This window comes from Rhinolophus sinicus, chromosome 14 (genome assembly GCF_057876585.1).
Source record: "Rhinolophus sinicus isolate RSI-liver-muscle chromosome 14, RSI-T2T, whole genome shotgun sequence".
Lineage (NCBI taxonomy): Eukaryota > Metazoa > Chordata > Mammalia > Chiroptera > Rhinolophidae > Rhinolophus > Rhinolophus sinicus.
This window is the reverse complement of record NC_142514.1, coordinates 148,968,970-148,991,420: the sequence shown is the minus strand read 5'-3', so window position 1 is coordinate 148,991,420 and position 22,451 is coordinate 148,968,970. Positions and strand designations below refer to the sequence as shown.

The following is a 22,451-nucleotide window of genomic DNA, read 5'->3' as shown; positions in this document are numbered from 1 at the left end:
CAAACAGTGTACCATATAGTTCAACAGTAAGAATGATGTTTGCTATTTTTTTTTGGAGTTATACTTTATACAGTATTGATTGTTTAAAGGTCTTACAAAGTAATGAATTACTAAGTAATATATGCTTACTGGAAAATTCACACATCACTTTTAAGTTTAATAAGCTCTAAAATAAAAAAAGACTCCATCATTTTTTCTATAACTATTTAATATAATGAGATTGTCTAGACCCTAAAAATTTTTACCAATTGAGTTTATATTGTCTCATTTCTACTTCGTAAGTACATTCTCATCAGCATTTTCCTTTCTTTTTTTTTTTTTTTTTTTAAACTGAGGAACACCTATTCTAAGGTTAATGAATTTCCCTGGGTTCAAAGCCAAGCTTTATGAATAACTGGCTGGATAGTCTTTGGCAAGTTGTTTTACCTCTGTGAATTTTCTCATGAGAAAAAAAGGGATGTCCTGCTCTAGTTTCCCTAATACACAGAGATTGGGACAATGATTAAGTGCCAATACTTTATATGAGAAGTTTAATTCCAGGGTAGCAAGAATGAGTAGAAACGAAAATGAGGCAGGGAACTATGGGAAGCAATGCAAGGTAACACCTTACTACCCCAGCCATTGTCTCATGACTAGCTATGACACAAAGAGAAACAGTTCTCTGCGGGTGAGCCACTCAGCCCGGCAAGACGCCTTCAGATAGGCTGAATGACAACGTGGGTCTCAGAACTAGTCAGTGGGGAGGAGAAGTGAGAGGGATTTTATCCCCCAGCTTTCTGTCTTTCCCTGGGATCAATATTTGCTCCACTGGAAGTTCCCTTTCCTTCGCTCTAGGTTACATTCTCAGGCTTTTTGGCAGCATTTCATCTGAGTTTGGAGGTTATAGGAGGAGACATAAACTCCAAGGTAAGTGACTGCCCAGCCTCAGGTAACACAGCCACAATGTCCTACATGAAGTCCTTTGGCTGAAGTGGTGAGTGAAGTGGAGCAAATGGCTGAGAGTCCAGGAGAGACTGAGAGACTCTGAGGACGTGCATAAAATAGACCAGTTTATGGGGCTGCTACTTTGTTGTGTGGGTTAAATACATTACTAGTTGGAAAATGCTTAGAAAAAGTGCCCGGTACAGAGTGAACTCTCAAATACTACTAGCTAAAATGTAATCCAATGTATTATCTTTTTCTCTATAAACACTGATCTTTGTGAAATGCTTAGAAAAGTCTTCTCTACTCAGTTATTATAAAAATAGCATCCATCTGGATTTTATTTTGGCATATGAAGTGAGGTCAGAATCACGCTTTATGTTTTTCCAAATGACTTGACATCAGTCCAAACACCATGTATTGAATATTCCATATTTTTCCCTTTGCTTTGAAATTTGATTTATAGTATATTAAATTTGCATATTTATTTGCTAATTTACTAACTTTTATTCTGTTCCATTGATATAGCTGTAAAATCTATTGTACTGTTTTAAGAATTGTAGCTTTGAAAATAATGTATTGTAAGACATGTTCCCATTTCTTCTTCTTTTTTTAAAAAAGGATTTTCCTGGCAATTTTCACAGATTTATAATTTTAGATGAAGTTAAGTATCATTTTTTTTTAGTTCTTCTAAAAAAATTCTGCTGGGATTTTGATTGAAAATACATTAAATTTATTGTTTACATTGGGAAAAATTTGTGATGTTGAAATTTACTTTTCAAAAACAAGATATCTCTATTTATTCAAAATTTAATGTTCTTTAGAATCTTGTAGTTTCCAACACATCGCAAACATCTCTTGTTACACTATTCCTAGATAATTTGTAATTTTCTATGGTTGTAAATGGAATGCTCTCTTCTGTATTTTACTTGATTGTTGTTTTATGTCAGAAATCTATTAGCTTTATTTCTAATTTTTCAGGAGCTTTGTTGAGGTAAATTTTATGGTATCGTAGAAGTCACCCATTCAAGTGTTATTTTTCAATACTTTTTAGTAACGTTACTAAATGGTGCAACTATCACCATAAAATGATTTTGGAATAGTTTCTTTCCTCCAATAAGGTCTCTCATGCCTATTTACAGTTAATCCCAGTTCCCATCTCCAGCCACAGGTGAGTATTAATCTACTTTCTGTCTCTAAAAATTTTCTGGACAATTCATATAAAAGAATCATACAGCATGTAGTCTCTTGTGTCTGCCGTTTTAAAATTTAGCATAATGTTTTTCAAGGTTCATCTATGACATAGCATGTGTTAGTAGTTTGTTTCTTGTTATTGTTGAATAATATTCCACTGTATGTTTATACCACATTTTGTCTATCAGTGCTCTGGCGTTGGGCATAGGTTGTTTGCAGTTTTGGACTGTTATGAATAATGCTACTATGAACATTTGCATGAAGTCTTTGTGTGGACATATGGTTTTATTTCTCTTGGGTAGATCATGTAGGAATAGAACTGTTGGGTTTTATGGTAACTTTTTAAGAAACTGCCAAACTGTTTTCCAAAGGGGCTACACTATTTTATGCGTACATTCCCACCAGCCATGTATGAAGGTTCTCTATTTACTTTAAAATATTTATCTTGTATGTGACTATCTTACTGAATAATCTTTTATTGTTTAATACTTTTTCTGTAGATGCTTGGATTAGTATGCCAGTATTGTAAGTGACAGGATAAACTCAAACTAGCTGAAGGAAAAAAGAGAAATGTATTGACTCACGTAGTTAAGGACAAATGATGTGCTGATTATACACAACTAGAATTCAGGGACTTAAATATAATCAGGAGGTCTCTCTATGCTTCTTAATATATATTAGTCTTGAGCATCATAACAGATGATAAATGCTGAATGGACAGATGATAAGTACAGTTTTTCTCCTTTTATTTCTTTTTGTAATAGATTATGTTGATCAATCTTCTGCTTTCGTACCATCCTTGAATCTCTACAATAAATCCCAATTGATCACATGGTTTTATCATTCTATTTATATTGCTATTGTGATTTTATTTATATTGGTATTGCTGCACTGTATTTGCTAATACGTTTAGAATTTTTCTTTCTAAATAAATTGGTGAGCTTGATCGTCTTTGCTTCGTACTATCTTTAACTGTTTTGATGATTGAAACGTTTGTTAGTAAAATGAGTTGGAGAGTTTTCTATATTTTTATGTGGCTTAAAATAACTTAAGTGGAATTGTATATAATAGTTTGTCCTATAGCTTAGATGAAGCTCAGTTCTAAATCCATTTGGACTTAGTGCCATTTGTAATGGTAGATTTCCCGTCATTTTTCAACCACTTTTATAATTGGTCAACCTTTCTACTTCTTCATGGGTTAATGTTTGCAATTTTATTTTGTTAGGAAATTGTCTAGTTCTTGTAGATATTCAAAATTGTGGCTATAGAGTTATGTGATATTCTCTCTTAATTCTTTTATTCTCTATTATGTCTTTGGTTAGAAATTGGTTATACTAATTTACAATTCTACCTAAAATACAAAAGAGTTTCTATTTTTTGTATATTTGAGGTATCAAATGATAAAAAAAATTGCGAAATTGCTGTGTATAAATTTTATCACATTAACTTCCAGTTCCCTGATTATAAATAAACATCAATATATTTTCATGAGTGTTTCAGTTTATGTTCTCTGTCACTGCTGAATGTATGTTCATAACCTTTACCTACCTTAAAAACTTATTTGTGGCTTCTGCTGCTGGTCAAGATGGATTAAGTCCACTACAGCCTCTTTTTTCCACAGATTACAACTAATAACTCGGAATGTAATTTTTTAAAAAAACCTTACTGAAGACTCTGAAAAATAAACAATAATATTCAGATTGGGGAGGGAAGCCAGAACTTGAGCAATCAATAAGGGAATGAATTTCCTGGTTTTGTTTCTCCTTTGTCTTCCAGCTTTAACACTAGGGAGGCCCCCATTATAAAACTGTAAGAGGTATGGACAGCAAAAACTCAGAGAAAACCTTTTCCTTCTGGCAAGAAGAACAAAGGGGAACCTCTGCTGTTTATATTTGAAGTGATTTTCATATAGGCAGCATATAACTGGGGCGCACATTTTTTAATCCAATCTGACAAATTTTGCCTTTTAATTAGGGCAATTAGGTCATTTACATATAATATCATTTCTGATATGGTTAGGTTTGAATATATCATCTTCCTTCCCCCACACACATTTGTCCCATCTGTTCTTTGTTCTTTATTCCCTGTCTTTGTAACTTCTTTTGCATTAATTGAATATATTTTGTGATTCCGTTTTATATCCTATTTTAGGTTATTAGCTATAACTTTTTATTATTTTAGAAGTTGCTTTAGGGTTTATAATGTACATCTTTTACTTACTACATTCTACCCTTCAAGTGATATTACACCACTTCATACATAGCATAAGAACTTATCAATTATATGCCTCCATTTCTTTCCTCCTCAACTTTATGCTGTTTTTGTCACGTGTTTTACTTTTACATGTTATAAAACCCATATTAAATAGTTATTACTTTTGTTTAAAGAGTCAATTACCTTTACATTTGTATAACAAGAGAAAAATCTTACATATTTACCTGCAAGTATGTAGTTACCATTTGTAGTGCTTTTTCTTCTTTTGTGTATATCCATATTTTCATCTGATATATTTTTGCTTTTTCCTGAAGAACTTCTTTTAATATTTCTTGCAGTGTGGGTTAGCTGGTGGTGAATTCTTTCAGCTTTTGAATATATGAAGTCTATTTCACCTTCATTTTGAAAGACATTTTTCCTACATTTAGAATTCTGGGCTGACAGGTTATTTTCTTTCAGCATGTTTAAGATGTTGTCTGTTATCTTCTCACTTGCATTGTTTCTAGCAACTCATCTTTGTTCCCCCACATACTACTTATTGTTTTCCTTTTCAGCTTAATTGAGGAATAATTGATCACTAAAATTATAAGATATTTACAGTGTACATCATGGTGATTTGATATATATATATATATATATGTGTGTGTGTGTGTGTGTGTGTGTGTGTGTGTGTGTGTGTGTGTGTGTGTATGCATTGTGAAGGGATACACACCATCTAGTTAATTAACACATCCATTACCTCACATATTTTATTTTTTTGGCAAGAACGTTTAAGTTCTACTCTCTTAGCAAATTGCATGTATTTTATATTAATACAGTGTTATCAACTGTAGTAACCATATTTTACATTGGATCCTCAGACTTTATTCATTTTATAGCTGAATGTTTGTAACCTTTGTATGGTGTAAGATAATGGACCAATTTCATGCTTTTGCATATGGTTGTCCAAGGCTTTCGCGGTATTCTTAGAATTCTCAGAGACTGTCTGAGTCAGGTAGACTCTTGGAATTCCAGTAAGACTTGAGAGAAAATAAGATAGACTTCTCTGGCACACAACTCTGTTCTTATCACAGTCTGACTGCAAAGAGAAGCTAAACAATATTGGTGTTGGCCACGGAGCTTTTCATAAAGACAGTTACATTATTCCATTGACTTTTTGAATTGTCCTTGTCTTCCCAGAGCATGGCACGGCTGGCAGAATGACCAAAGTGAGGTGCTATGTTTAGATTATTATATGTTAGATAGAGAAGTGTGTAAGAAGGAAAGCTTTTAATAGTTAGATTTAGTTTTCATTTTAATAGTTAGCTTTCATTTTAATAGTTTCACAATTTTGCAAAAAGATAAGATGTGTGCACCAAATAGTGATTTTTCCAGTCATAATAATTTCCCCTTTGAATGTTATTAAGCTTAGTTTCATTAAGGGTGCAACAGGCTGGGCTGAATTTAAATCAACACCCTTGGACTTGAACTGATTGCTCAAGAATCTGGGACCCAGAGAATAGATGGGTCCCGAATAATACTGTCATAAGCATTGAGATTAAATGGATTCACTTTGCCTGTAGCATAGCATTTACAGAAATTATGATGAATTTTAGTTTGTTTCCAGTTTGAACCAGGACTTTCTTGTATAGCTTTTTTGTCTGTTTTTTTTCCTGGAGTTTCCATACCTTTCTGTTTTTGTGTTGAAAAAGGATAATGTGCCTTCGTCTTATAATCCATCTATCTAGCTTCCGTTTTTAAGCACAATTTTCTATTTTATTTTTTCATTATGGAATATATTCCCGAGGGTCAAATATAAGGAATTCTAAAAAAAAAATCCCCTTCCCTTTTTATTCCTATATTTTTTCAGTTCCCACAATAGGTAACCACTGTTAGTTTCTTAATAATCCTTTCATTGAATTTTTATGCGTTTGCCAGCCAATGCACATAAATTTTTTCTCCCCTTTTTACACCAGTGATAACATAAATATTTTTTCTGTGTCTTACTCTTCACTTAACACATCTTGGTGATCTTTTTGTGTCAATCCACAAAGAGCTTTTTCATGTGCTTTTATAGCTGCATGTTTTCATTGTAGTAATAGCCATAGTATATTTAATCCTTTGTTATTGACATGTTAATCTTTGGCTAATGCCAACAACATTACAATGAATAACCCTGTCCATCGGTCATTTTGCATATGGCTAAGTAGAGGATAAATTCCTGAAAGTGAATTTCTGGGTCAAAGGTTATATCCATTTGAATTCTGGTAATTATTGGCAATTGTCCTCTATACAGGTTGTACCAATTAAAACGTCTAATAGAAATGTATGAAAATACATGTTTCCTCAGAGCAGCCTCATTATATACCATTCCAAAATCTTTGGGATTTTTGCTAGTCTGCTGTGTGAGAAATAATATCTAAGTATAGCTTTAGTTTGCATTCCTTTTACTTATGAATAAAATTGAGCATCTTTTCATATGTGCTATGAACTGTTTATATATTTTTTCTGTGAATTTTTCATATCATTATTCAGTTTTTTTAATTGAAGTTTAGTTTTTTTCCACTCTATGTCTAGGACATTTCATAAGAAGGAGAGATTAACCTTCTGCTTTCTTATGAAGTGCAAATATTTTCCTGATTTTTCATTTATCTTTTGTTATTTTGATTATTTAATAAGTTAAATTTTACTTAAATTTTACTTTGGTTATAGTAGGTCTTTTTTGTCTTAAAGTAGTTTTTTTTTGTTTTGGGTTTATTTTTCACTGCTGTCAAATTTAATAGTCTTTATTTGTGGCTTTTCAATTTTGTGTTTTAATTGGAAAGGTCTTACCCATTCCAAGGTCATAAAAAAAATTATTCACTATTTTTTCTACTATTTTATGATTATTTTATTTTACATTTCAAGATTTGATCCTTTGGGATTTATCCTAGTATATGAGATATAGATCTAACTACAGTCTATCCTCATTATTCACAGATTCTGCACCTACAAATTCGTCTACTTGTTAAAATTTGTTACCCCCAATTCAACACTCGCAATGCTTTTGTTATCATTTGTGGACATACAAGAAGTGATGAAACTTTGAGTTGCCTGACACATGTATGTTCCCACCTGAGGTTGAACAAGCGATGCTCTGTCTTCTTGTTTCAGCGCTAGTACTGTAAACAAGTGTCTATTTTGTGGTCTATTTAGATCACATGTTTTGTGTTTCCATGCTGTTTGTTAGTGATTTCTGTGCTGTTTACGGCCCCCACATATAGTGCTAAAGGGCTATCTAGTGCTCTCAAGCAAAAGAAGTCTATAAGGTACCTTCCAGAGGGAAATATGCACGTTAGATAAGCTTTGTTCAGGTGTGAGTTATTGTGCTGTTGGCCATAAATTCAGTGTTAATGAGCAACAGTGTGTACTAATAAGGTAGTTTTTACACAGAAGCACACATAGAACAAGGTATGTATTAGTTGATGAAAATGTTATGACCAGAGACGTGCAGAAACCTAACCCTGTATTTCTCCTAGCAAAAATGGTTCAGTTTTCATGAATTCAGTATTTCAAGCATCTTTATAGGCTATAACTACTGCTAATGAGAATTGACTATATATGGTTTTTCAGGATGGCTGCTAACTGCCCCAACACCATCACTGAATAGTTCACCTTTCCCCACTGATTGGAATATCACCTTTATCATACACTAAAGGCTCATTTCTTATTCTAGTCTATGGGACTGTCGTGCGGGAGACCCTGCTCGCTGCGCCATTTGTCGTGCGGGGCAGCCTGCGGGGTCTCTGGTCCCGCTCCCCACATAAGAACGCAGGATATGGTGAGGCCGAAAAGGAACACCCACGGAGCCATAGGTAGGGGAGTCATACCACTATGGTCTCACTGGAGGCTGGGCCCACCGGACGCGTGACCTGCCGTCGCCTTTCCGCCAACCGACTGACCGACGACTCTCCTCCACTTTCCTCGACTCTCTTCCTCTCTTTCGGCTCTCCTCTTCCGCTCTCCTGGGCTCTCCTCTTCCGCTCTCCTTGGCTCTCCTCTTCCGTTCTCCTCGGCTCTGCTCGGCTCTGCTCGGCTTCTCGGCTTCTCGGCTCCTCGGCAATCCTTCGTAGCCACAGCAGTTATACCAGTGGCCAATCGGCTAACCGGCCACAGCCGACGGCCAATCAGCCACAGCCGACGGCCATTCACCACCCGAGCCAGCACCCTTCCACGTGAGGCCGAGAGCCTGTAAACTACTCTCTGGGGCTCTGTCCCCACAGGGACATTCTGTGAATTTATGTACCAAGACCAACTGGAGCTTTATAAAAGAGTTTTAAAATCTGCTAAGCATAGTTCCCTCTTCATTTCTCTTCTTTTTCTAGTTTTCCTGGATATGTTTTTTGTTTGTTTGTTTTGTTTTGTCTTTCACATAAACTTTAGAATCCCCTTATCTAGTTCTGAAAAACTTATTGGTATTTTTATTGAGTTAATTTGCAAATTAACTCAGGGATAATTGACATCTTTATGATATTCAGTCTCCCTACCCACTCAGGCAAATCTTTCATTTCCTTCAGAAGAGTTTAAAAGTTTTGTTCATATAAGCCTTGCAAATTTCATTATTATTATTAATAGTAGTAGTAATAATAATATTTTTACTACTGTTATTTCTGTGAGATAATCAATCTCAGAAATTTATGTCTGTGGAAGATGGGAAAAATAATGTATGTATTCTGAGCCTAGTTGATAGAATATTTTCACATGAATATTTAATGAGAGAGAAACATACATAACAAACCAATTGTTATGTGCAGTGGAAGGAATGACATGGGGAGATTAATGAAAATGTAGGAAAGGCTTTGTGGATCATTTTGTTTATTGTTATAAATACTTCCAGGGTTTTATTATGTGTCAGGCACTGTTCTGAGTACTTTACAATTATTAATTCATTTAGTCTCACAACAGCCCTGTGAGTATATTATACTCATCACCCCATTTTACAAATGAGGAAACTGAGGTAGGCAGAGGGTTGAGGTTGCACAGCTGGCTGAGGGGGCAGCTACGTTCAGACATAGCCGACTAGCTTTCAGGGCTATGCTCTTAACCAGACGCTGTCCTGAGTTATCTGGAGGAATAATTGGAATGAGGACTAGATTATTATGACCATAAATATTAAAACATCAATGTGTAGAAAATAGGTCACTTGCAGAACAAATCGGAGATTATTATTCATTACTTGAGAAGGCTCGCGTGCAGCCGTTGACACTATGGAGACTGGAACTGGACTGCAATATGGTGAAAGGAGAATCGCCCTTTTTCAAAGAGACAGACCTATGAGAAGGGGCTGGATGAAACGTGGGTCACTTGGTGAGAATCAGTGAGGACACCCGTGGGGCTCTGTGGCAGGCCACATAACCATGGAGGACATTGAATGGTGCTATCTGACCCAACCAATGGAGAGGACATATTGGCACATATAGCCATGATGGGGAGTCATCTCTCTGGATCCTTTCCCCCAAACTCACATTCAGTTAACAACAGAATAATTGACAAACAAATTTGTGAATGATTTTATCTCCAGGAACCCTAAGAAACCTGAAGAAATTCAACTGTCTCTTTCTTTCTTTCTTTTCTTTCTTTCGGAAGGGGAACAGGACTTGATTGGAGAACAGTGTGTACTTCCAGGACTTTTTCCAAGGCAAGTTCTTTCAGTCTTAGTTGTAGAGGGCGTAGCTCAGTTCCAGGTCCAGTTGCCATTGTTAGTTGCAGTGGGCGCAGCCCACCATCCCTTGCGTGAGTCTAAGAATCGAACCAGCAACTTTGTGGTTGAGAGCCCACTGGCCCATGTGGGTATCGAACTGACAGCCTTCAGCACTAGGAACACGGACCTCCAACTGCCTGAGCCACGGGGCTGGCCCCCTCCACTGTTTCTTATTCTCTTCAATGAAGAGAATTGGCTGGTTTAGAGGACTGGGAGGAAACTATGTTACATATAAGCTATAAAGCTATAAAAATGATTTGATCCCTCTCTTTTCATTAGATATGATGGTAGTCAGATGTGTACCCTAAAATTCAGGGTGAAAGATTCCAAAATAGATAAAAAAATAACATAGGCATAAATCTATTGAATTGAAACTGTGGAAAAGAAAAGAATATAGGAAGGTTAAGAAGAGATGAAGACAATTGATGTTAATTTTATACTGATTGTGCTTCCATACTTTATATACATGTTGTGGTTCAAGAATCAATCGAGACAATGACACATAATAGAAAGCCTAGAAACAGACTCATGTATTTATGGAAATTTAATATTCGATAAACATAGCACATCAATGAATAGTGATAGGAACACTGGATATCCACTTAAAAAGTTATAGCCCAAGTTATAGCCCCAAATAGGTTCTAGGTGGAATATGAAGTTAAACATAAAAATAAAATTTTGGAAGGACAAAAATAGAATATTTTATCATTGTGAGTGAGAAAGGACGCAACATTCAGAAGCAATACCAAATTTTAACTTATATCAAATGTTAAAAACTTTTGAGTGACAAACTATATCACATAAACAGCCTAAGTGAAACTTTTTGCCACATTTGTAATAATATTCAGTGTTCCTAAAACCAATAACTAAAAGACAATCCAATAGAAAAAAATAGGCAAAGAAAATGAGCAGGCAAGTCATAGCAAAAATACAAATGGCCAATAATCAATGGAAGTTGCTCAATGTTCCAATAAGCCAGGAAATACAAATTAAATGAACAACAAAATGTTATTTTGTACCTGTGTTTTTAAATGACTTAAAAACTGATAACATCCACTGTCAAAGATGTTAGGAGGCAGGTTCTCAAACAACGACAGAGTGAATTCACTTGACGCAGCATTTTTGGAGTGAAATGTTCTTTTTCTGAGACATAACAATTCAATTTCAAAATAAACATCCAAACAAAGGAGCACAGTGACATGAACTTGGCCTTTGGAGCAAGGTTGCTTGGGGTCTAAATCCTTGCCTGTTCACTTATTCCTCGCTGACTTTTGGGGCAAGTCATTTAACCTCTTTGTTTTTTGGTCTTGTCTGGAAACTGAAAAATGGAATTCTAATAATGGCACTAACCTCAAATATCTGTTTTGAATATTAAATAAGTTAATGCATGTAAAGTACTTATATTAGCATCCGTACCTGAGTGAGTACTCAATCATGATAATTATTTCTGCTATATAAACACAGTGGAGCCAGGATGTTCACTGCAGGATTACTGGGAAAGGTAAAAAAACAAACAAACAAACAAACAAAACACACACTCACAAAAACCCTCCAAAACAGGAAATGACCAAAATGGTTACTTCAATAAAGAAAGGTTAAATAAATACTATTGAAGACCATGTAGGCATTGTAAGAACAAAGGAGACTGGTCATTTATTAGTTGAGCCTTTCTCTATTGAGTTCCTACTATGTTCCAGGTACTGTTCCACCACTGGACATACACTTGTGAATAGGACAAAATCTTTTACTGAAAAGGAAAAGGCTCCGTGAAAAATTGTTCAGAAGCCATTAGGAGAACAATATGCTTAGAATGAATCTCAATGATAAAAACTAATAACCATACAACAAGCTACAGTATGTGGAATGTCGAGGAAGTTATTTGGAAAGATACCTGACACACTACAATTGGTGGCATTTCAGATTGCCTAAAATATGACACAAGCAAGAGTTATCTTGGAGGTAGGATCTATGATTAGGTAGGTATGAGGAGAGACTTCTGTATTTATTCTATATACTTTTATATTGTTTGAAACGTTACTAAGAGAATATAAATGTGACTTACTTGTGTAAGAAAGCAACAGCAACAAACCCTTCAGAGTTTGGGGAGGAGGGCAGTCCAGACCAGCTGAGGACCGTTGCAGTTCCATCCTGAAGCCCAGGTAGACAACTTCACCTTATAAATCTTACCTGAACTCCCTCTGTTCTTACCTTGGCCTGTTGATCTTCCTGTGCTTCTGCCTCAGCCAGTGTTCTTTTGGTTATAAGTAACAGAAACTCACTTGAATTAGCTTAATCACAGAAAGCTGGGGTGGGGGGGTGGGAGAGGAATTACTACAAGAATAGATGGGTTTTGCAGAATCCGAGATGTGACCAGGCCTGAGCAAAGATGCTTTTAGGAGCCAAAGTCAGGATCTTTCAGAGACTGTCTGGCCCTATGTAGTCTCTCACTCTCTCTCTGTTTCCATTCACCTGGTTATTAAGCCATATTTAGGCCAGAAGCAGAAACCTTATCTTAAAAGCCATCTTGTCTTGATCCTGTCTTGCTTTATCTCCTAGGGGCCTGTGATCAGTGGGCCTGGATGGTCTGGATGGCGACCTGGGGCCTAGGTGTGGAGCTGGAGGGCTTAGTCATGCCCTTAAACCCTTTGTCAATGACACTCCCCTGAAGCATCATCCCTCCTATAAAACTCCACACCCCTCTTTCCTAGAGGAGGTTATGATCTTTCCCCTCTGCTCTAGCCTGACCTCCTACAGCTCAAACACGCCAAATCAATTCTAATAGACCAATCTTGGTCTCCCATGACTCGTTCCTCCAGCCATGCCTAACACTAGTCAGTTTATTCCCCCCCCCCTTCTCTCTCTACAGAGGGGGGTTAAAGGCCGCCAAATTATGTCTCTTCAATTCCAGTGACCAACCAGTTCAAGGGACAACAGCCTCTCTGGATCCCAATTCTAAACTCCTGGGAGAGAGAATATGATTTGTTCAGTTTGGGTCACTTAGCCTGGGAGCAAGGAGCAGAGCATGTGTTCAGATAATGCTGTAGCCAAGGGCTATTTTTGTGGCCAAAGGAATGCATCTTCTCTGGAAGGTGGTTTATGGACTGGGCAGATGACTTCATTAGTACAGCTCATTAATGTCATTTTCATGCCATCTTATTCCCTTTATTCTTTTTGTTCTGGTCCTAAAGTCTTCTAAGGTTTTGATGCCCTGTGGTATCAACAAAGCCAGGATGCTGTTTCCCTCCCTAGAAACTACTGTTTCTCCTCAAATGGTTCTTTCTTTGTAAGCTTCTTAGCCTGACTCGCTGAGCATTAATTAGATAGGGCCTCACGAATAAAGCCTACTGGTTTATCTCTTCGCCTTTGGGGATAGACAGGGAAGGTGTCTTTTTGCAGACACTGGGTGTAAGATAAAACATAGAGAAAAATCAACTGTATAACTCCCAGTGTCTCCATTCCCTCCATATCCTAGCCTAATGGCCCTAGGATAAAACAAAGTCTTAACCACCGGAGTTACTACTGTGGACCAAAAAAAAGATGCTGTAATAATTCATAAATTCCTAACTAGCCAAGTCATGGTGGGTCGTTATGCCCCAGGCATATAACTTCTTTAGTAAAAGGTTTATTTTTGCCTTAAGCAAGCCCTGTCCATTGTTTCTGTGCGTCTAGGTTAATGCACCGTTGAAATGCCTCTTTTTAGACCCCTCCTTTAAAAATGTAACCCCCCTCAAGAAAACACATAATCTTAACTATCCTGTAATCCAATCCTGCCTTGCTTTCTCCCACCTTTACATAATCTTTCTCACATCTCCTCCTTAATTTCAAACGCATAAAAGAAACTGCAAAACTGTTATTCTCTGGAGCATTTGAGATCTTGCTCCCTGGCATATGTTGTCAGTTTGGCTCAAATAAACTCTTATAAAAATTCTCTACAGGTTTGGACGTTACTTATGCTGACACTACAGAGAACTCTTCTCAAGTGCTTACCATTCCCTGGTACCCATGCCACTGAGTGGGACAAAAAATCAGAACATGGGGCTCCCTCCTCATGTGGGGAGCATTTCTCAGTATGACTGGCACAATGGTAGATGTTTGGGGTACACACATGTCTCTGCTTGGACAGCTCTAGGCTCGAGCTTCTTTTTTACGGTGGTAACAAGACATTTTTTTTAGGATCTGCTCGTTAGGGGAAAACATGAATATCACGGTTTCTATTTTTAAATGGAAAATCCAATTTCCACCGTCATCATCGATCAGATGGAGCCTTTTCAAAAAACCGGAGGGAATTGTAATGCAGGATTCTACTGAGCTCACCTGGTCTCTAGACTACATTTTAAACAAGGAAGTACTTGAGGAAAATGAAAATGCATTGGGTTTGAGTTCTGTTTCATGGGGAAGGACAAAGAAAGCTGCAGGGGTTGAGAAGATGAGAGGAAGAGGGAATTGGGCAAATTTCTCTGAAGTCATTTTCTTGAGGATGAGAGAAGAGGAACAAGTATAAAGATCAGCTGAAGAAGTGGGGCTCCTTGATCAGATTCTTGTAATGAACTCATCCATAGTGGTGCGTCAAGTGCCTGTCCAATTCAAGGCCAGGGCAGCTGCAGGAAAGAACTGGACAGTGCCAATTCCTGGCTCTTTGAGCAGGGGCGGAGACTTTGCTGCTTCTCTGCACAGCATCCTTGGGCCAACAGCGCTCCATGCATTTTTCTGAGACTTTGGATCATTTGCAATTTGTCCCACAACTCCCACACATTTGTCTCTTAGTGTCCCAAAGCGCTCACTGCTGCAACGTTCCCATAGGAATGTGGACGCCTGCCAAACGACCTCATGAACATTCCATTCATCTCTTTGGCTGGGAGGCAGCAAGGAAGCCAAATTGGCTGGTTGCTTAACTGTTTGGATCCCAAATTCACCCCAAAGTGAATGGCCAAGCGTGTTGGACTTTTTCAACAATCATGAAGGAAAACAGAAGATTAAAAAAAAAGAGAGAAGTATTTATTCGAATGATCCCATCTGAAAAACATCTATTTTTAAAGGTAGCCTAATGAAAACCACATTCCCTGGTTCTCTTTGTTGTGAAATCATCTTCCACCAGAAAGGCATTTTGAAGTAATGAGGTTTTGTGAGGTGTGACTAAAAACAATGTGACTATTTTTTCTTTTTTTCTTTTTTAAGCAAACACAGCGGAATACAGCCATCCAAATAAAGGTTGTTGTCTTCCAAGTAATCTCAGTGGGATATTATCCTGTAATTCCAAGATGCTCAAACATGTGTAAAATTCCTTTTAGGGAATTACTGGCTGAATCTTGCTCTCACTGTTTTGCTTTCTGTTTATCATTCGTTCAGCATGTATTAGATCCCTCCTGTATGCCAAGCATTTTGCCAGGCCCTGGGGACAGAGCGAAGAGGGAGATGCAATCTCATTGAATGTTTGATGTAGGAGGCCCCCAGGGTCCAGTGGAAAGAGTTCGCCTGAATCCCAGTTTAGCCTATGCAGGTTGTGTAACCTCAGGCAACTTTCCTAAATTCTTTGAGTCATGGTGTCCTCATTTCTAAAATAAAGATGGCAAAATCTGCTTCATAGGGTTGCTTTGAGGAGAAAAATCAGATGAAATGTGTAGTAAGTAGCCTGAACAGAGGCTGATACAGAGTAATTGCTCGGCAAATGAGAGTTCTTGGACTTATAATTGAATTGTATAGCGAGTTCAACCATCTTTCTTTTGTACTAGACTCTGAATGCACTTTTGGGAAAACCGATCATTTTATTATTATGTATATGGGTAATACAAGGTACAAAATTCAAAGTGTACAAAAACTTCTTCCTTCCCTTGTTCCTCTGCCACTAATTCTCCTCCCCAGAGATAACCAATAGGACCAGGGTCTTGTGTGTTTCCAGAGTTAACTCTATTTCTTGGCGATAGGTCCATAACAGCACTTGTTCATTCTTGCTGCATCCTTTTGTGAAAGGATTGTATGGCATTCCATTGCCTGGATATATCATAATTGATTTAGCCAGTCCCCTATTGATTAACAGTTGTTTCTAATCTTTGGCCATGACAACAATGTAGCAAATACACTCCTTCTGCTTAGTTTTGACTAAGAATGATGAAACCAAAGATGTACCATAGGCTGTTAAAGCAGCTTTGGGCACTATCATTGGAATAAGGCCTAACTGGTTGGAAGCAGATAATGCTGACCTGATTGGATACATTCTGGATTCTTTTCTCAAAAAACATCTCACTGTTCTATTCCTGGGATACTTATACCACTCCTCTAATGCTACCTATTTGAAAAGTACAGATTCTAGAATACATAGTAATATTACAGGAATGATGGCATTTTAGGTCAGACTCTCTTAAAACCCCAACATAACAGAATAAATACATGGACAAGTTTTTCTTTGGTTGGCACCAAAGAGTCAAGGAGGCAGAGATTCCAGACAGCCTCTCTAGAAACAGCTGTTAGGAAGATTTGCACTCCAATTTGCTGCCTCAGCTTGAAACAGTGAAATGTATTAAAATGTGCCACATCGGTTAACATGGGTTCAATTAGATGAAGTCTGCCAATTTGGAAGGAGGACAAGTGTTCCTTGGTGGCCATCTTTGCAGATGTCCAGGCCTGCACAGACTGTGTGTGGAACTGAATCAGAGAGAATCTATACGTGAGGTTCTGGCACAATCCAAGCACAACGAAAATCTGGGAATTAGCCTTCCTGGATGAATAATTATTTCTGAATCATGAGAAAGGCACACATGAACAGGAGGCAGGGAAATGGAAGTCTTTCTAAGAAGTCTCCTCTGTCAGAGGCGCTCGCGGATCCTCAGATGAGCTCCATGGAAATGAAAACTGGTCCCAACGACATCTTGAGCCAAAGAAAATTCTTAGTTGGGGTTGAAAAAATGTCAGATAAATAGTTTCTCCTTGCTTCTCAGCAGGCCCCAGCTATCACTGCAATCCAGATCTGGCCTCTGAGCAGTTCTGGCAGGTTTATCTTGGACCAGCTGCTGTGATGAAATCGCAGTAATTCCAGGTTTCCCTCAAATCTAGATTGAGCCAAAGGCAATCTGGGCTTCTAGCATTCGGCTTACTTCATTGCCTCTCTCCAATATCTCATCAACTTTCAAGCTTCTGATTTTTTTTTTTTTTTTTTAACTGAGATAGGGGTGGTGGAGGAAGCCCTTCCAGAACAGCCCCGAGATCTGGAAAATGTTTATGTCAGATTAATTCAGGAAACCTACGTGGAACACTAGTAAGTCTATTTCGGTGGGCTACATGGTGTGACACTGACTAACATGGAGTGTGTATCTGACAATATGTTAGTCTATATGCTAGGCTCCCTATGAAATATCTCATTTCATCCAACAACAGCACTATGAGACAGGAACTATTATTCCTATTTTTCCAAAGAGAAAATTGGGTCTTAAAAAGGTTGAGTCCCTTACCTTAGGACTCGCTGCTTATAAGTAGAACCGTCTGGATTTGAATCTGGATGTAGCCGGAATCTCAGACCTCTGCTTGTTCTTGCTATGTTACAGTACTGTCGTCAGCAAGAAGGCCTTATTTGGAGTCCAGGAAAAGAGACTGGGACAAGGAAAACTACAGTGAACAAAAGGGAGGAAACCGAGACCCAGATGAGCGATGGGAGAGGTAAGTGGGTAGAGTGTGCTTACCCTGAGCCCAGCCTCTGAAGATCTTGTGGGTCCTGGGAACCCAGTGGGAGGTTGTGGACAAAAAAAGGGGTTTCTATGGACAGTAACCTCACAGGGTGATCTGATCATAAATTCCTAACAGGGCAAGTCATGGTGGGTCGTCATGCCCCAGACATATAACTTCTTAAGTAAAAGGCTTTTCTTTGCCTTAAGCAAGCCCTGTCCATTGTTTCTGTGCATTTGGTTAGCACAGTTTGAAATGCCTCTTTTCAGACCCCTCCTTCTAAAGCATGACCACCCTCAAGAGGACACATAATCCTTTTAATATGCTATAATCTACCCCCACACATTGTTTTCTCTCACCTTCATGTAATCTTCCTTAAGTTCCCTCCTTAATTCCAAATGCATAAAAGGCACTGCAAACTTATTCTCAGGAGCATTTTAGATCTTGCTTCCCGGCAATTTTCATCAGTTCTGGCTCAAATAAACTCATTAAAATTCTCTAGTTTTGGATGTTTCTTAGGTCCACAAGGTTATTGACCAAATTTCACCAGAAAGTGCTTATTTAAGGAGAAGAACTTCCAGTAACTAACACAGAACCTAAGGTGTCCTGAGAAGTTGCCCATTGCTCCTTGCCCCCAAAGGAAAAGGCGAAAGTTTCCTGAGTGTCTTCAGTGTAGAAGTAGTATGTGCTCTAAAAGGTTCAATTCCAGACACGACGGACCAGGGTGCTGAGAGACCTGCAATGTGACTCACTAGGGCTTAGGGAGGGATGTTTATTGAGTTTCTTATAATTCCTTTAAAACAAGCTTCCTGGGCCAGACAGGCAGCTCACTGCTTAGTGTCCCCCCTGCCCCTCAGAATTCTGGGCTCCCAGGAGGATGGTGGCAGGTCAGTCTTAGAGCACAAAGCGTTCTTAATCCAGAGAGGGAGAGGGACTCTGAGCAGAGTACAACTCAGCAACGTCCAGCAGCTTGTGTTGGTGAAGAAGAGGAGCCACTGGGACTCTGAGCCACAGGACATATCAAGAAGGACACTTCTGAGCAAAGTTGGCCAACAGGTGTCTTTCAGTTTTGCATCTTAGGGCATGTTCTTTGGATCAGCCTGAGGCAGCTCCAGAAGGCCACGAGATACCAGAAGGCTAGTGGTAACGCAGGTCTGACATTCAAAATGGAGGAACTGCTGGATTCTGGAAATGACTCACCAGTGATAAGGACCTGAGGAAAATTCATTATTTAAAAAGAGAAAAGAAGCATTCCGCTTCCCTGACTGTTGGTTCTCCCTGGCACAAGTCTTCAGCTGAGGGAGGGGAGACATTTTAATCTTTGGATTATTTCGTTGGAAACTTAATGTGAGGCATTAAGAGCCAGAAGAAAACGAAACTGCTCAACTTTGCATCTCTTGGTAGGGGAAGGGCAATCCCCACTGAGGAGAGCCAAAAAAAAACAAGGAGAGACAAACAAAAATCGGTCATGACAACTTTTGAGACCTACATATCCACATATGGACATTACATTATGTTTTTTTTTTTTTTTAATTGGTAAGCTAGAACATTCAGTAGGGCGAGAGGCACAGCGATAAGATTGACAGAGAGCGTGGGCTCTGAGTTAGGTGGACCTGAGTTTGTCTTGGGTCTGACACCCATGAGCCATGAGACTTTGGGCAAGTTACTTCTTGTCCCTCAGTGTCATTTTCTTATTTGCCAAATGGAATACAAAAATTATCCTGAATCTTGACCATGAACATTATATATATTCCCAAAATACCTAGCACATTATATGTGCTAAGTTAATGTTAGTTAATAATAACAACAAAAATATCATAATAACCAAAAGGTACCAGATTGTAAGCTCAAGGGTAGAGACTGCCTAGTTCATCTTTGTATCCCCAGCACCCTACGAACTGCTTGGCATATAGTAGGCAACCCCTAAATATTTGTTGCTGGTTTGTTTTGCACCATTTATATGTTAAGTGTTGTTCTAGATACTCTTGGGATTATATAAGTGAGTGAGATGCTGGGTAAAGTCCAACAGACAAGGGTTCAAATCATTTAGTTCTCAATCTCAGTTCTTTTTCACTTGTAAGTCAGAGAAAATAGCATCTACCGGGATCAGAGATAGTAGGTCAGCTCCCCCCAAACCATTCTCCCCTTTTTTCTTGCTGACAGAACCCTGGTTGTATTTCGGGCTTCCTGCTGCCTCTCCGTGACTCTGGGAGACATAATAAATCTTCAGTTTCAGGCCAGTCATTCTGGTGATCTCATTCCCTTTGCCTGTGATTGGTTTAAGGGTGGCCATGAGGCTCAGTCCTGGCCAAGGAGACATGAGGGAATGTCACTAAAGGATGCCAAGAAGTTTCTTTGCTTCAAAAGGAGGAAGAAGACATAAAGGGAAAAACAAAACACTACAGAACAAAACCCTGTTTCTTTTCCGCTGGCTATTGTTGAGGCTGCATGTGAAGCCTGGAACAGAGGCAGCCATCTCAAGCTCCGTGTGGAGAAATGCCAACCCCCTGAGGATGGCAGAGCTGAATGCTGGAAAGAACCTGGGTCCTTGATGAAATCATGGAGCCACTGAATTAACCAGTCCTGAAATTCTTGTTACTAGATGAATCTCCTTACAGTTTAGGCCAGTCAAGTCAGAACTTACACTTTTTTGGAAGTGAAGGTAATCTGGATGATACACTTCTTCATGGACTTGTTAATGTTGGTTCCCCTCACGTCTCCTAGAAAATAGGACATTCACCCACCAAGAATATTGTAGGAGGCAGTTCCTGCCTCGTGTGGAAAATGAGATAGTACCTTTCAAAGTCTGGAATTCTCTGCTTCTGTGCTCTTCAGAGAGAAACTCTGAGAAGCCATTGGAGGGAGTGCCTTAGGGAGACAAGACGTAGCATGGGGCACTAGAAGAAAGACTGCAGGATTGGGAGGCGGAAATGCTGAGCTTGCTCCTGGCTCTTCCATTGCCAACCCTGCAGTTCTGGCTGAATCATAGAAGCTCTTATAACCTCAGTTTTATTAACTGCAAAATGGGGATGAAAGTAGCCCTTACCTCAGAATAAGGATTAGATGAGAAAATGTCAAAGTGCTTTACAACATGAACTCCTATTTATAGACAATTACTCTAAAGAAAAACCCAACACAAAGAACAGACAAGGAAGGCTTGCATTTACTTTACTGGAAACAGAGAGATGAAGTGTATAGACATTTGTTAGGAAGCAAACACTTTGGGCAAAGGGGTGGTCTTCTCCAGGAAAGATTTCATGCCCTCTCTCTCGCCAGCTTTCCCAAACAACACAGCTCTTTTTAAGTGGTTCTAAAGAGCAGCACAGCTGAAAGCAGAGGGAAAAAGAGGAGCCCCTTGGACAGTGGCCTGCAGCCCTGCAGCCACAACTATTAATAGCCTGTCAACCCTTGGAGTGGAGCCCCAGCCCCTCCCTCCCTCCTCGGGAATAGCAGCGGGGTCAGAGCATTGCCTGGTATCGGAAAGAATATGGGTGACCCTGGAGTTCTCCCAGTTAGGGAACTTTTTTCCTGCTGGGGTGGGCCTGGCTGGGCATCTTCCTTCAGAGACCCCAGCCTGAACCGCTGGTCAGGTTCACATTCTGCAAGCATTCATTGACCCCTTTCTGGGTCGTCAGGCCACACATTAGCTGCCTCACACACATGATCTCATTGTACCCTCACAGCAATGAGCAAAGCTATTTTACAGAAACAATCCGGCTCAGAGAGGGGTCATGACCTGTTCAAGGTCATTCAGAAAGGACATTAGGTTCTGGAACCCAACTCGCCTGTCTCCAAGCCAGTGCTCTAACATTTGTGTGACATCGTGAAGTCTGGGAGACTTCTGGGCCTTCAACAAGACCATCCAAACCCCTTTTCATGCTGGCAAGAGGAGCAAGGAGCCTGGGGTAAAGTGAGGAAGAGAGCAAGGAAAAAGCCAGCCTGGCAACTGGACTCTGCGTCAGAGGAACTGACGTGCTTGTCAGCACTGCTCTGGTGGCTCGGGAGCTGTGGGCTCAGGGAGCAGGCTGGGCCCCTTTCCTTCTCTTTGCAAGGTCTCACCTGATCTTATCACTTCCAAGCTTAGAGACCCTCTCTGGTTCCTGAACGCAGGACAAAGACAGTCCCTTAGCTTGATATTCAAGGTCCTTCATAACCCAGCTCCTGTCCTTCTTTCAAAACTTACCCTCTTTGTGCCTTCTGTTCCCATCCAGACATATAATATTGGAAGGTCCCAGGATAGCCATTTTGAGGGCAAGGATTGTGTCTCAGGCCTTTTAGGACACCCAGAGTCTGGTCCAGCATCTGGAGCAGCTGTGATGCTCAGGAACTGCAAGAAGAGCTGTCATGCTTGTCAACTGGGTCCAGATGGCTGGAATAGCAGGGCTGGGGCATGGGATTTGGGGCAAGGAGTCCACAGACAGAGGAAGGCCCCGACTGCCCGTCCGAGCACAGGGCTGATTTCGGGAGACCCTGGGCCTGGGATGCGTCTCTTAGTTAACATGTGCTGGGACTGGAGCGTTGGTGTTGTCTAGGGCATTGGGTCTAGGCTGCTTCCAGAACGAGTCCTTTTTCAATGGGTTGCGCCCAAATATTAGACCATGAGTGTTAGTTTTCCTGGGTTTGGAGGGCAGTTCATCCCATGAAGGAATGAGCATAAACATTTACTGAGTGCCCGCATGGGGCCAGAACGGATGCTGGGAGCTGGTGTCCCAGGAAGCACATGTAGAGAGGAACCAGTCTACCTACGACG

General features: G+C 39.5%; 1 protein-coding gene across 1 annotated transcript in view; it reads left to right on the top strand.

The window, feature by feature from the left end:
- Positions 1-22,451, top strand: part of LOC141572237 (uncharacterized) — a 161,266-nt gene that overhangs the window by 76,849 nt on the left and 61,966 nt on the right. The window contains exon 3 of the mRNA XM_088789888.1: positions 17,584-17,695. Coding sequence (XP_088646014.1) covers positions 17,584-17,653 — 70 coding nt within the window. The 3' untranslated portion in view covers positions 17,654-17,695. The remainder of the gene's footprint in view (positions 1-17,583; positions 17,696-22,451) is intronic.